Consider the following 15,000-nt stretch of genomic DNA (forward strand, 5'->3'; position numbering starts at 1 on the left):
AGCTGCATTATGTTAAATAAATAATGACAACCTTGAGCCCAGATCCGTGTAGTTGTGAAAGTATCACGTTACCTCCTCTGCTCGTCCCCGTGCTCCCCGGATGGAACAGTCAGACACTCGTCCATGTGACCGTGAAGGAGGCGCAGGACGTCGCCTCCTATGAGGAAACCTGCAACAGAAAAAGAGAGCAGACAGGGAGAAACACGGGGGGGTTGACTTTGGAGAGGAAGAGGGAGAACAGATAGGACGCCTGTGGGACTCAACACATGAATCATAGGACGGAGAGGTTTGTCACTAAAGCACCAGAAGTAGAACATACGCTCCCTTCCACATGAATTTAGAAACTCATTGAAGCATTCTGATGAATTTAAGTGTGATATATATATATATATATAAATATATAAAGACCACCTGTGTCTACGTGCATGTCACTCTAAGCAAGGGAATTGTATTCTTTAACAGACAGAACGTTATTATATAGTTCTTATTCCATACTACACATAGAACAAAGACGGTGTACCTTGTGCCACTTCGCTGCCGGAGCAGATGGGAGCGACGCTCCAGAGCGTCTGCTGGAAGGCTGCATCCACATGGAGGCTGCCGTTACCGTAGGACAGATGCTGCAGGCAGAGAGACAAATACAAATACACACATTACTGGCACGCCAGACTGAAATATACACAAACACTAGTAGGTTTAGTGATTCAGAAAGGCGGGTCTGGCCATCGGAAACACCTTCATTTAACCAGGTAAAAGTCTCGTAAACCTTTAGCGTACAGATTTAACAATTTGCCCATTACTTTTCGTTAAATATTTCAACTGATTATCCATCATTTTAGTTAGCGTTTAGCTGCTTATTTCAAATGGTTCATCCATTCACTTTAACTAACATGAAGCTAAATATTTCACCAGTCATTTCCACTAAAAATCCATCATTTTGCCGAACTCTGAGCTCCCAGTTTTAACTGATATCCATCATTTCTTTGCTCCCACACACGTAGAGCTGCTACTGACCAGATATCTCTCCGAGGAGACGCTGACCAGGATGAGATCATCTCCCACTCGGACCTTCTCTCCCTCTGACCGCTGCTTTGATGCTGGATGGATGGTCCACCAGCATGCCTCGCCTACACACACACACACACACACACACACACACATATTGGTGGTCTATATTTGTCCAGCTAGCAGCTGTTGTGCGTCGACTGTAATCTGCTCCATCGAAGAAGAAGAAGAAGGTCAAGAACAAAAACAAAAACAGGGCAGACCGCGTGCTTTGCATTGACTTATTGTTCTGACTTTGTTCCAAAGTTGAAACCACAGTGGAGAAGCAGCAGACTGTGTGCTGGAAACCAATCAAAGAGTAATGCAATATAAAATGTTTCAGTTCTTTGAAGCAAACTTTTAGAAAAGGATTCATCCCTTGGTGTTAAGAGCTCCTGGGAATTTGTTGTATTTTTGTATTATTATTTTCTCCTTTTGCTGTATTCACACCAAACATGTTTTCACGTTGCACTTTTGCATACAAACTCAATGCAAAGACTGTGTGAATAGACGCAAATCTGCACATTTTTGTAGCAGGAACATGGAGACAGCTGAGCCAGCAGCTAGCAGCCAACAGTGCTAACAGCACAAACAGTGCAAACAACTGCAACATTGCTGGCAGAGCTAACAGTCCTAGTCTGAGGGTAAGTTGGAGATTACTACGATAACAATGTCGGTGAGGACACATTATCAGCTGCTGATTAAAGTCCCATCATCGTTAGTGGCCTGGAATCTAGGGGATCGTAAAGGATCCATCAGTTGGGATCCTCTGAACGTGTCCGACTCCTTACCTGTGGTATCTTCCTGCAGTCCGACATCAAAAGCCAGTTTGTCTGTGGACGAGCGGGAGGTGGACAGACAGCAGAGGTACTAAACAGAGAAACACACTTCCATCAATCCATCACTCGATCCACACAAACTCCACCAATAAGCAAGTTGTCGTTGTTAGCGTTGACTGACCATTCCACTGTAGGAGTGTCGCAGCAGGACGGCGTGTCCGTACAGTAAGGTGCGATGGCCGCCGCCCTGGGCCGTCTGATAGAGAGACATCGACAAGAGGGAGAGAGAGAGAGAGAACGACCAAGTTACAACAGACAGACAGTCACTGAGAGGAAAGACAGCTAAACAGAGATATCAATCAACAGTACGGACAGAAAGATCAACAAACAGATGCAGACAGGTATGCAGACGCTCCGCTTCCTTCTACACGTCTGTAGGGAACATGTGACCTACGAGTCTACGCTTCAAAGCTAAATTATGACGTCATCCATCCACTACGTCATCATCACAGAGTTTCAATGTCGTATCACTGTAACATCAGCAGGGCTGTCTAATGAAAGAGTAATCAGGAATCAATTCAACCTGATCGGCTGCACTATCGATGCTTCGAACTCCCCGCTCTCAGGTCAACGTTCTGACCAATCACAGCTCCAGCTGCATCTTACTACCAAACCTTACACAAACCTGCAAACGTACATCTTTTTGATTGAAGTGCATGCTCCTAAAATCCTTTGTGGGACTCCAGATTTGTGTAGATCTGATATAAGTTTGATTTCCAGGTTTATACGGTTCAAATATAAAGTTCAAGTGATTTAACGTGTTAAAGTGGAATAAATCCCTTTTGTTTAATAGCAAATGAGGCTAAATCATATTGATCTCAATGTTAAGCACATTAATTAGTTATTTTTCCCGGTGCTCCTGGCCCCTCGTCTTACTGCTGCTACACAACACATTGACACTCAGCAGACTGGTCCTTGTAACTGGAGTCTTGTTTTCTCCTACAGCCAACATGTGCCTGAACCTAACGTCTCCTGCTGCACTGCAGTCATTCTGCCGGCTCCTCGTGAACACGCAGTGTTTCAGTGCAGCGAAGGCCTCACAAGCAGAGCCGCTTCACTTCCACACGCATATTTAATTAATGTGTGTGTGTATGCATGTACCATCCGTTTGTGCAAGACGTGCAAAACGAGCCGCCTCGTCATCCAGTCGAGAACGGCTTTACTACCGTAAAATATCAGTTTCATGATCATGAAAGTTGAACAACATTTAAAAATGTGTCATTTATAGTGGTTGCAAATACGTTGTCTAATCCAAAAGCAAAATATTTACTTAAATTTGAGAATATTCAATGAATCTTGAGAATATTCAATGAATCTTGAGAATATTTAATAAATCTTGAGAATATTGATTGAAACTAAAGAATATTGAATGAAACTTATTGAATGAAACTTGAAAATATTGATTGAAACTAAAGAATATTGATTTAAACTTGAAAATATTGATTGAAACTTGAACATATTGAATGACACTTGACAATATTGAATGAACGCTGAATATATGAAATGAAACCTGAGAATATTGACAGAAATCTGATGACATTGAGGTTCACATCAAACACTAGAAGAGATCTGTGGGAGAAGGTTCACTTCAAACTATTGTTGGGACTCGTCCTGATATGTGTTTGTTTGACTCCCCTGATGCAGAAGAACCTCCAGTTAAATCAGGATGTCATGAGGACACACGGTGTTTACTTCCTCTACTTGAACATGTTAACTTGATGGAGGTGGGACCGGTGTTAATGCAGCGTTGTAAACAGCGTGTCCCAAACATGCATTTGGAGTCTGTTGATGATGGAAGAGGTGGATCTGCCTCGTGGAAGAATCCCGACTGGTTGCTATGATTCTGTCTCCAAAACGGATCGTCCTCTGCTGCAAGCTTTCCAAGCAACCATCTGTTGATATAATCCTCCATCCATCCTAACAGGGACTGCTTTTGGTCCTGGACTCAACGCAGGATGATGAGACGGGCTCATTTTTAAAGGAATAGTTCAACATTTTGGGAAACATGCTAATGTCACTCATAACGAGTGTCTGTGTGCTAAATATGAAGCTACAGCCAGCAGTTTATTAGCAGCTTATTTTAGCATGAAGACTAGAAGAACAGGGCTGAATCATATATTTAACATAACATATGTAAAGAAATGTATTTATTTAATTAATTTTTCTTATTGTCAACACATTACATGTTAAAAAAAACAGGGTATCAAGCCTCTGACTACAATATGATGCCTTTTTGTTATGGCTGCCAACAGTTATGACTATGGACGTGTGTGTGTGTGTATATATATATTTATATATATATATATATATATATATATATATATATACTCTAAAAAGAGCATTGTAGTTTACACAGATTTCAAATTTTTGGGATAATTTTTTCCAAAAATTAGGAACAGAGGGGAAGGGGTGTGACCTCTCTAGATTAGCTTGCATATCCTACAATAAAGAGGTCAATTAGGTCATATGTAAAAATGTCCACTACCTCCGACAGTTCTACACTCAGTAAAATAACAAAAAACACAGATGTGTATGGCGGCGCTGCTAATGCTCGTGCTGATGCTCATGACAGTGACGGCAGTAACCAACATCAGGACGGTGACAACCATGACAAACAGAGACATCGAGTGGAGGCACACCTACCCATATTTCCACCACTACATGCTGTGTGGAAATGGGAGAGAGAATAGGAAAAAGTAAGTTGCCGTAGTCATTTTTTACAGACAACACATAAAACACACATCCAACCAACAGAAAGGACTGTTGGATGAGTTGATGACAGCTTAGTGAATACTTCTACTTCCACTCAATATCCATTGGTTTGGCTGGCAAATATGAGATATTTGCTTTTTCCGTGTGAAATGAGACAAATCAAAATCAATCTCATGTTCATGTGTTATACAGTCACAAAGTAGTTAGCATAGCTTAGCGTTAACACTAGAAGCAGGGGGTTAAACAGCCATAGACTATATAAGAAGTGGAGGTAGTCATGGTGACGTCACACATTGGTTTGTTGACTACTACAGTTTTGAAGCCTCAACTTCAAGCCATTTTGGTATTTTTGCAACCAGTGAAGGAAGCGACCATATTTGGACTGTAGAGGAGTGACGGGTGGATCTGACAAACAAAAGCAGTCCACCACAGTCCAAATATGGTCACTTCACTGGTTGGGAAAACTGCAAATCCAAAATGCTGAACTTGAGGCTTCAAAACCGTAGTCCACTTCCTATATACAGTCTATAAAATTGCAAGCGTAAATGGGGTCTCAGGCCTACGTAGGTATGAAACTGATGGTCTATCTTTTTTCAGACTGTAGCAGAGACATTAGTGTTATTATTTCACTGAAATGAGACTATGTAAGAACTTAACGTCCATAACGTTTGCTTTGCTGTCGGTTAACTTGGCATCTTTTTTACTTGCGGCACAAAGAATATATGAATGATACTAGATATTTGAATGGAAACAACAAAAACCAGCACTGTGCCGGTTTTGGAGCCCAGTCTGGAGGTTTGGCTGGACAAATTAACAAAAATCCCCTCACTTCATTCAAGAAAAACTGCAATCATGAGGAACGGGTGGACATCGGGGACTGACTGTGGAACGGCAGTTGCATTTCTGCTTTATTTGTGATAGTGTGTGTGTGAGAGAGGAAAGTCAGGGCAAAGAGAGGGGATGACATGCAGCACTTGAAACTGGGCCACTGCGGTAAGGACTCGGCCTTATTGTTCTACTCTTCACGTCAGCTACTGGAGCGCCCGGTCCCCACTTTTAAACAGGTTTGCCATTGTGCTTCAGTTATTGTGAGATCACACTGCTCAGCCTTCCTGGTAAAAGTTTACACCAAGATGCTGGAAAGGAAGCTCCAACTATCTGTCAAAACCTCAGATCCAGGAGGAGCAAAGTGCCGTGGAACAGCTCTTTATCGTTGTCATGGCAATGTGCCCATCCAGTCTACAGACAAGTTTTCATTTGATTCCATTGCCATCATTGATGATCATCTAAAGGCACAGCCGAGGGGAAGAAGAGTTTCTCGTTTAGGGACCCTGAATTGTATCTCTCTATGCAGATGATGTGGTGCTGTTGGCTTGATAAGACCATAAACTTCTGTTACTTTCTATTTCTTTTTCATTAATTGTCAGATTGAGCTGATGCCGTCATTAAGTAAGTGTTTGTATCCACAGATGAACCCAACTTTAACAGCGTCAGCATAAAGTTTGACATAAATCCTGATCCACTGATCTCGATTAACCCGGCTAACCAACTAGCATGCTACAGCTGGCAACAACTGGTGGGCTGCCAAAACTTTCTGTGTGAAGTTTCGAGAAGTGACACAAACAGCTGTTTGGGTCAAAGGTCGTACAGAGAAGGATTCCGGAGTACATCGTAATCTTTAACCCATAAAAACATGAAAGAAAATAACTGCAAACAGTTGATACTTGTGGGGAAAAGCTAATATGACTGCTGCAGATTTGGCTTTAATGTAACTTAATCAAATGTATAAAAGTATTGGAGGAGTTTTTGGAGGATGGATAACAGATTGCAAGTCAGATAAAATCATGTAGCTGTAATTAAATCAAAGCTGACCAGACCGGTAGTTTGATATAACTGTTGGGGAACTTTTTGAAACCACAATGTTGATGTTGTGTCATGAAATCATTTGCTTGATGGAAACTGACCAGCAGCCTCCTTCTCGCTGCTTTGAATTGTGCATTATTGCTATAGCACTGAACTTCCCGACATAAGGCCGAGTGGAGATGACTTCAGCCAAGAATGAAAAGACGAGTAAGCTAGAAATCCCTTCTCCGTTTGTGTGTCTGCCACCTCCTCCTCTGTGTGGTTGAATGTGTGCGTCTCTTCACACTCACCCCCTCAGCCTTGTCCTCGGTGTTGGCCAGCATCTCCTGAAGGGCTCGCACCGACAGCGACTGCTCCAACACAAACGTACAGATGGACAGATCCGGAGGCACATTCTGGGACGAGGAAGACAATTGATTTGTTTGTAATATTAACACTGCAGGACTGTTGAACATTCAGATCCATTAAGTTACTGGTTATACACGTTTGGTTGGGGACTATTCAAGCTTCAATCAGTACCTTGGAGTTGGAGATGGATTCGAGGAAGCAGAGTCTGTTTCCGAAGCCTTCGGCAGCCAGACAGAGTTTCTGTTGTTCCTTGTGGATTGTGGCCGAACACTGTAGGACCACCTCATCGTCCTGAACACACATAAAGGCATCGTTACACATCCAGACATTCATTGGAGGGCAACCTCATCTTCCACACCGAGCTGTATCACGACATTGTATCACAACATCATATCACGATACCGTATCACAACATTGTATCACAACATCATATCACGATACCGTATCTCTACATCGTATCTTTACATCGTATCTCTACATCGTATCACAACATCATATCACAATACCATATCACTACATCGTATCACAACATCATATCACAATACCGTATCACTACAACGTATCTCTACATCGTATCTTTACATTGTATCACTACATCGTATCGCTACATCGTATCTCTACACCGTATCACTACAACGTATCTCTACATCGTATCTCTACATCGTATCTCTACATCGTATCACTACATCGTATCTCTACATCGTATCTCTACATCGTATCGCTACATCGTATCGCTACATCGTATCGCTACATCGTATCTCTACATCGTATCTCTACATCGTATCTCTACATCGTATCGCTACATCGTATCGCTACATCGTATCGCTACATCGTATCTTTACATTGTATCTCTACATCGTATCACTATATCGTATCTTTACATCGTATCTCTACATCGTATCTCTACATCGTATCTCTACATCGTATCTCTACATCGTATCACTACATCGTATCACTACATCGTATCTCTACGAAGAGGATCCCAGCTCATACACGCATGCATACACACTGAAAGTAGAACATAATGGAGACTGTACAGAATTGTACCGGGCCACAAAATAAGGAATCAAATTTACACATTGTGATTTAGTGTTTCATAAGTGTTGTTGTAAAGAAAATATGAATGTTTTTACTGTTTATTTGTTTGTGGTATCCCACTAGTAAACTTTACAATACAAAGATCTTTAAATGCCAAACACTGTGTTCTTTTTATAAAGTCTTTGGGCTCGTGTTAACTTTTGTTCCGGTTTTGATCACTGTTCTGTTTTTTCTTCACATTAAAGCAGCTTCTGCAGAGACGATGACAGTTCTGTTTTCCTGCGGCATTAAAAGCCAGACAAAAGTCACATCAAACAAACGGATAACCGAGCCTGTTCAGTCTAGATCAGGCAGATATTATTACCGTTCTCTTCAACTCATGCATCTTAATCAGGAGTCAGATTGACAGAGACAAGCACACACACACACACACACACGACCGACTCGCTCTCATAACTATAAGAAACGGAGATCTAATCGGCATCTTTCCACCGCGTTCTTGAAATCCCAGCTTCTATCCAACAACGTAAACCTCCTTTCCATCTCTGTGCTGATCTGAAATCTGACTTGCTGCACCTCCATGTGTAGGAGGCTTCCAGACGCCTGCTCTGACGCCAAGGTTAACGAGAACATAAAGAGCAGAACGTACAGGATCGTCACCCACACACACACACACACACACACACACACACACACCGATATCTCCCTTTATGCTCCCACTTCCACTTACAAAATATAAATAGGTCAGACACAGAGAACAGCATATCATCGACGAGGAGGAGGAGGATATCCGGAGGGAGGTAAACAGCAGCAGCGGGGACCAAAAGGTAGAAAACACGTATGATGATGACGGTTTATGACATCATCATGACGTGTTTTTATCTGAACTAGACCAGAGCATAATCTGAGTTATCCAACAGATCCTCATTGTTCTCCATGAAACTTGCTGGAAGTGATGCAATGTAGCGTTTCATGTGGAGTGAGCAACGCACCAAACTTCATTGAAAAAAAAAGCCTTTTTATATGCTAGATTGCTTGTCAGCAAATGGGCAGCAACAAGCTTTAAGGGTATCGTATTTTCTTTTTGAAGCAGTTGTTAAGGGCAATAAAAGGCCAGTACAGTCATGAATGAGCCCCAAACATATTAGCAGCATGTGAGATTAGCCGTGGACAGACGGACAGACACAACTGAATCCATAATCTCCTGGCAGAGATAATAAATCAACATGCATTACAGCTTCCTTTCCTTGTTCCATGATTCATGAGGACTCTCCAACAGACTCTGTGAAGAAAATGGCCACAGAGAGAAGGTTCTCTCTCCCAAGAGGACGATTCTGGTGAAATCGTCTGCTGCAGTGTTTCCTCTCCGGCTGCAGCTTGTTGATGTTGGTGAATACAGCGGAGGGATGGGCAGGCTTCAGGCACGCTACCCATTCAAGCACTCTGCATTTACATTGGTACGGCTGGAAATACCTAAAAACATCTAATAGAGCACGATGAGGGGAAATGCTGTGTTGTCGTACGCTGCCTCTGGAATTCATCAGTCACTGCGGTGCTGCTTAATTATCTAGACGTGTGGGCTGAGGGAATACCATCACACACACAGACACACACACACAAACACACACACACACACACACAGCCATGTAAGGTTGGTTGGAAACAGGCGTGATGTGTTAATGACTTACAGTGTGTGGCACATACATTCCCTCCTGCACACACACACATGTACACCCATAGCAGATATATCTATTATGGCTTGCTATCATTAACTTGATGCCTTAGTGACATTTATACTGGTTGACACACACACACACACACACACACACAGGATTCCCTACATGAAGATGTCTGGTGTCTGTCAGCAGTAGTTTGCATTCCAGCCTTCTATGGAGAGAGAGAGGAAAAGGAGATCAACGCTGGTCCTTCCTAATAACAAGGCAGCAACCTCCGGTTCTCAAGAGTGAAGCCAAAGCTGAAGTGCCTTAAACTTGCATTCTCTCTGCTGGCCATCAGGGGGCGACTCCTCTCTGGTTGTATAGAAGTCTATGAGAAAAGGGTCCTACTTCTCTCTGCTGGCCACCAGGGGGCGACTCCTCTCTGGTTGTATAGAAGTCTATGAGAAAACGGTCCTACTTCTCTCTTGATGTATTATCTCAGTAAACATTGTAAACATGAGTTTATGGTCTCAATCTCTAGTTTCAAGTCTTCTTCAATCCAGCATGATGTTCATTTAGTACATTATGGTCCATTTAGAGGTGAGAGAAATAATCGATTCTACGATTCTATGATGCTTTGTTGAACGATTCTGCGATGCGAGAATTGAGAATCAAATATCATTTCTACTAGATTCCACTCTCGGCCACTAGAGGGTGCTGCAGTACTCAGCTCAGTGTGTGTGTGTGTGTGTGTGTGTGACTGAGTGATGCATGTCAATCATGACAGTAAGCCTGTGGAAGGAGGTGAAAAAGCCCAAAACTACTCTCCATCCGCTTACTGCGACAAAGCGAGATGCAGATCCTGCAAAGGTCAGAGGTCATGTATGAAGCTTTAAAAACACAAAGCATCGATCATGGGTTACACTATATAAGGCTTTAAAAGCAGTGTGTGTGTGTGTGTGTGTGTGTGTGTGCATGTGTGTGTGTGTGTGTGTGTGTGTGTTTCCGTGTGTGTGTGCATGTATGTGTGTGTGCATTAACCGTAGCGACAGAATGGATTCCCTCGCTTGAGAAAAACACTCTTAGGCTGCATCTGCCCTCCTCCCACACACTCAGAAATAGACTGACATAAATTAGCATGTCTTCTATAGTCTATACACACACACACACACACACATACACACACACACACACACACACACAACTGTGTGCACAAGCATGAAACAAGACAAAATGTGCACAGAAGCACATCAGAGTGCATGGTCAGTGCACGGCTGCACTCAAAAAAAAAAAAGCAGCACAGAGTTGAATACACAGTCTTACACAACAGCTTATTCAACAGTAGCCGTCAGTGGAAACATTAAATGCGACCTTCCAGAAAACACAGTGCATGATGGGAGGCGAGGCAGCGAGACAGTATTGCTGCCACAGAGTCGTCCAAAAGGTAGACGAGCAGGATGAAACCAAAACACCAGCAGAATAAAAGATTAATCCTCCGCCGACACAAAGACAACGGGAGGAGGAAGAGATTTAAAAAAACCAAACAATGTTAACATGTTTCATCCCCTCAGTTCAGTCCACGAGTCCAAAGGTTGAGGTCACCACGTATAATAGTCTGAACGTAGGAGGATTAATCTAGAGAATGATGTGTGAAGATTATAGATTAAAGCTCAACATTAACTGGCCATAAGTAAGAATATTATACTCAATAATCATCTAAATAAGCTTAAAACAGGTAGAATCACTATTTTTATTACATCACAGATAAGACTGAAAATAATCTTAAATGAGATCATAAATCATAATGTCTCCCTGCATACATAAAAGGATAAATAAATAAAAATCAGCCTCTATTTTCACTTCAATAAAGCTGGACTTAGTCAAGTCCCTGTGATGATATCTATGATTAGACTATAACAGTAAATAATAAAAACACCATTTCTTCCTTCCTGATATTTAATCCGATCCCTGAACCGGATCATTGACCTCGGCTGTTATTTTAGTATCAGGATCGTAACGACTGGAACCTGAAAGATGCTGAGTTAGTGATTATGTTTAAATATTATTTATTAAATCACATTACATCCGTTTTCATGATCGACCTGCAGCAGCAGTTTTCAAATGATGCATCCTGGCCTCGTTTCAAAGTAGTGTCCGAGTGGCTATCAGCCCTGAGATCTGCTGACTCGTGGATTTGTTGAGCAACTACGTAGATGTGCAACATTACGAACCCGTCTGTATGAAAACCGTCCAAATGTAACAGAACGATGAATCATTGCTGCTTTACTGAATGTGCCTGATCGGCCTGAACTGTAGTAGCATGTGTGTGTGTGTGTGCTGTTATCCAGTGTTATAGAGCATCAGGGATTTGGAAGACACACACACACACACACACACACACACACGCACACACACACACACAGTGGGCAGGTCAGCGGAGGAGGGTTTTAAAAGCTTGGCTCGGAGAGAGTGTGGAGGAGGGGAGAGCTTCAATGATGTAATCTGAGAAAAGCAGAGGGAGACACTTCACTCCCATCACACACACACTGCTGGACGCTGAATAAATAATGACAAGAACTCTGTTTATTTATTATTATTATTAACAACTTACATTAGGTTAAAGTCGACTAGATTTCAATTTTAATAGAATAAAGCCTGATATTACCCGATAAATTGCCCATATTTACCTGTAACCATAATATTATTTTTAATCATGGGGTGCCATTGAAGTCCAATAATCCCACAGAAAGCTCTGCTTCTTTTCTGCAGTTTTTTTTTTTTTTTTTACGCCGAGACAGCAGTTTGTGTAAATATCGGATTAGAACGTTTTCTTGGGCATCTAACGTGTCTTCCGTGCAGAAAGTGCACATTTGTGGGTTCATGAAAAACAGGATTCGCAGAGCGGCGTGGCAGAGTGCTGAAGAGACAGATGGAGTCGGGAATAATTGATGCAACTCTTGCAGCACATCTTGCAAAAGTTTACATCTGACCAGGCGACCATCAACCACTTCAAATCTGGAGACCCTGTACCTGGATCTCACAGTAAAAACACATCTTGATCGGCTGATATCAAATTAAAAAATCTCATCATTTATCAGCTCATTTCCTTCAATGGTTTAAGTCCCAGATAATTATCAGATCTCCAGACCCAATAGGAACCTTCATGCTACTCAAATGTGGAACACGTTGCCAGAAGGGCTAAGACGGTCGATAATGCTGACTACTTTCAAATCCAAGCTATAGCTGTCGGCGTCATTTCATTTTCTTTTGTTGTTTTTATTCTATGCGCTTGCTTTTTTTAAATGTTACCATGTGTTTAATGTGTTATCTGTCAAGCACTTTTGGTTGCCTTTGGATATGAAATGTGTTGGATAAGAAAGAACTGAGCAAGTGGAACTCTCAACGGAGATGAGAAATAAGTGAGACGGCTCACTAATTAGCTACTTCAGTCATCAGCGGCAAAAAAAAAAAAACAGCTGACACGTGAACCATTCTGCTATTTTTCTTATCTCTGTGGAGATTGCATTGTTAGCCAGACCTGGCAACATGACAACAATTTGGCAATATTTAACACTTTAAAACCCAAAAAGTAAAACGACGACGTGTTTAGAATTCAATACGGCAATTTATCGCGACACTATGCCGCCCAATACAATATTGATTTTTCAACTCCAAAGATCGATTTAAAAAAAGATTCATGTTTAGACGCGTTGTGAATGCAGTACTTTATTCTTTTTCATTTTATTTTCAATATTTATTCCAGTGAATTTCATGGGAATTCATAAAATGGAGAGGCTGTTTCGAATGAAATAGTTTTGACTCAATTTGTCCTCTGATCAATATCATCTGATGTACATATACAAGTACTTGTGTTTTCATCTTTACGCAATATTGTGATATCATGATATGTATCGTATCGTGACCAAAGTATCGTGATACGTATCGTATCGTGAGGCCAATACTCACCCATAGAAAATATGCACTTAAACAGACTGGAATCACTACTTTTGTATTGTGTCACTGATACGACATCTTTTTGTCGTGCTTTTTAGTGGAAAACAATCAAATACAATTAAATTAATTGTATGATCAAAACAATAATGATCAAAATTGATCAGGTCTCCTGCATAAATAAAAGATAAACACATTTTCAAAAAGCTTTAACAAGTCACTCGATGATATTCTACGATTATCCCGATAAAGGATTTCACCACAATTCATTTATTGTGATATTGTATATTTATATGTCCGATATCGTCCCCTACCTGCTCCACTCCCTGCCGAACAGTTTCTTTGAGAGCAGTGAGATGAATGTGTTGATGTTTCACCCCGAGGTCATGTGTATATCAGCAGCAAGGACAGGGTTGTTATGTGAATCATGTTTTCATGATGTTCTCATTAATCACCGTTTGTCACTGTGTGGGCTTGTGGCTATAAAAGGAAGCAGAACACTTTGTTTCCTTCAGTGAGATGAAGCTTCATTTTTATTATTATTTAGTTTAGTTTAGTCTGGCAAGGATGTTTCCTGTTTTTATTAGCAGCTCAACAGCTGTTTGGAAAGTCAATTCTCCTGCTAATCTTGTGTTGTGGCATGTTAATATGTTATGCTTGACATGGGAGGATATGAAAATGTTATATTTCATATCACTTTATTATTCTGGACAAAATAACTATGAGTCACAATTTCATCCTGATAATCATCAAAATGTGCTTAAAACACTTAAAATGGCAAATTTTTCGAGAATAAAATATCTTAGTAGCTAACTGCATTGGTAGCGTGGTAGTGACCTGTCAATCAGCAGGTAAGCCCCGCCCCCTAAAGCATCCCCTGCTTTCTGGTCTGGTGGACTCTAAATGCACCATCATGTACTAAATGAACATCATGCTGGATTGAAGAAGACTTGAAACTAGAGATTGAGACCATAAACTCATGTTTACAATGTTTACTGAGATAATACATCAAGAGAGAAGTAGGACCATTTTCTCATAGACTTCTATACAACCAGAGAGGAGTCGCCCCCTGGTGGCCAGAAGAGAGAAGTAGGACCATTTTCTCATAGACTTCTATACAACCAGAGAGGAGTCGCCCCCTGGTGGCCAGCAGAGAGAAGTAGGACCATTTTCTCATAGACTTCTATACAACCAGAGAGGAGTCGCCCCCTGGTGGCCAGCAGAGAGAAGTAGGACCATTTTCTCATAGACTTCTATACAACCAGAGAGGAGTCGCCCCCTGATGGCAAGCAGAGGTAATGCAAGTTTAAGGCACCCAAGTCTTGGCTTCACTTTTCAGAACCGGAGATTGCTGCCTGGGTTTGACCCAACACTCTAACAGATGACTGTGTTTTTGGTTTGTCTAAAGTCACATGTTGAGATAAAAAAAATAAAAAAAATAATCACATCTCACTCCTTTGATTTCCAGATTTAGTGAATCAACCCTCCGCTAACATGATCTGACACAATCCCGTCCAGCTGGCCCCAGAATGACCACGCTAACTCAC

The 15,000-nt window shown here is 41.5% G+C and overlaps 1 protein-coding gene across 3 annotated transcripts in view; it reads right to left on the reverse strand.

Moving 5' to 3' along the window:
* Positions 1–15,000, reverse strand: part of ryr2a (ryanodine receptor 2a (cardiac)) — a gene marked incomplete at its 5' end in the record, with an annotated part of 84,316 nt that overhangs the window by 55,107 nt on the left and 14,209 nt on the right. For 2 of the 3 annotated variants that reach the window (XM_084040446.1, XM_084040445.1), the window contains 8 exons: positions 73–169; positions 521–620; positions 1,015–1,127; positions 1,836–1,914; positions 2,005–2,079; positions 4,527–4,547; positions 6,749–6,853; positions 6,978–7,097. In XM_084040446.1, coding sequence (XP_083896572.1) covers positions 73–169; positions 521–620; positions 1,015–1,127; positions 1,836–1,914; positions 2,005–2,079; positions 4,527–4,547; positions 6,749–6,853; positions 6,978–7,097 — 710 coding nt within the window. The remainder of the gene's footprint in view (positions 1–72; positions 170–520; positions 621–1,014; positions 1,128–1,835; positions 1,915–2,004; positions 2,080–4,526; positions 4,548–6,748; positions 6,854–6,977; positions 7,098–15,000) is intronic. The other variant, XM_084040447.1, reaches the window with a different exon arrangement.

This window comes from Eutrigla gurnardus (genome assembly GCF_963514095.1).
Source record: "Eutrigla gurnardus genome assembly, chromosome: 22".
Classification (NCBI taxonomy): Eukaryota; Metazoa; Chordata; class Actinopteri; order Perciformes; family Triglidae; genus Eutrigla; species Eutrigla gurnardus.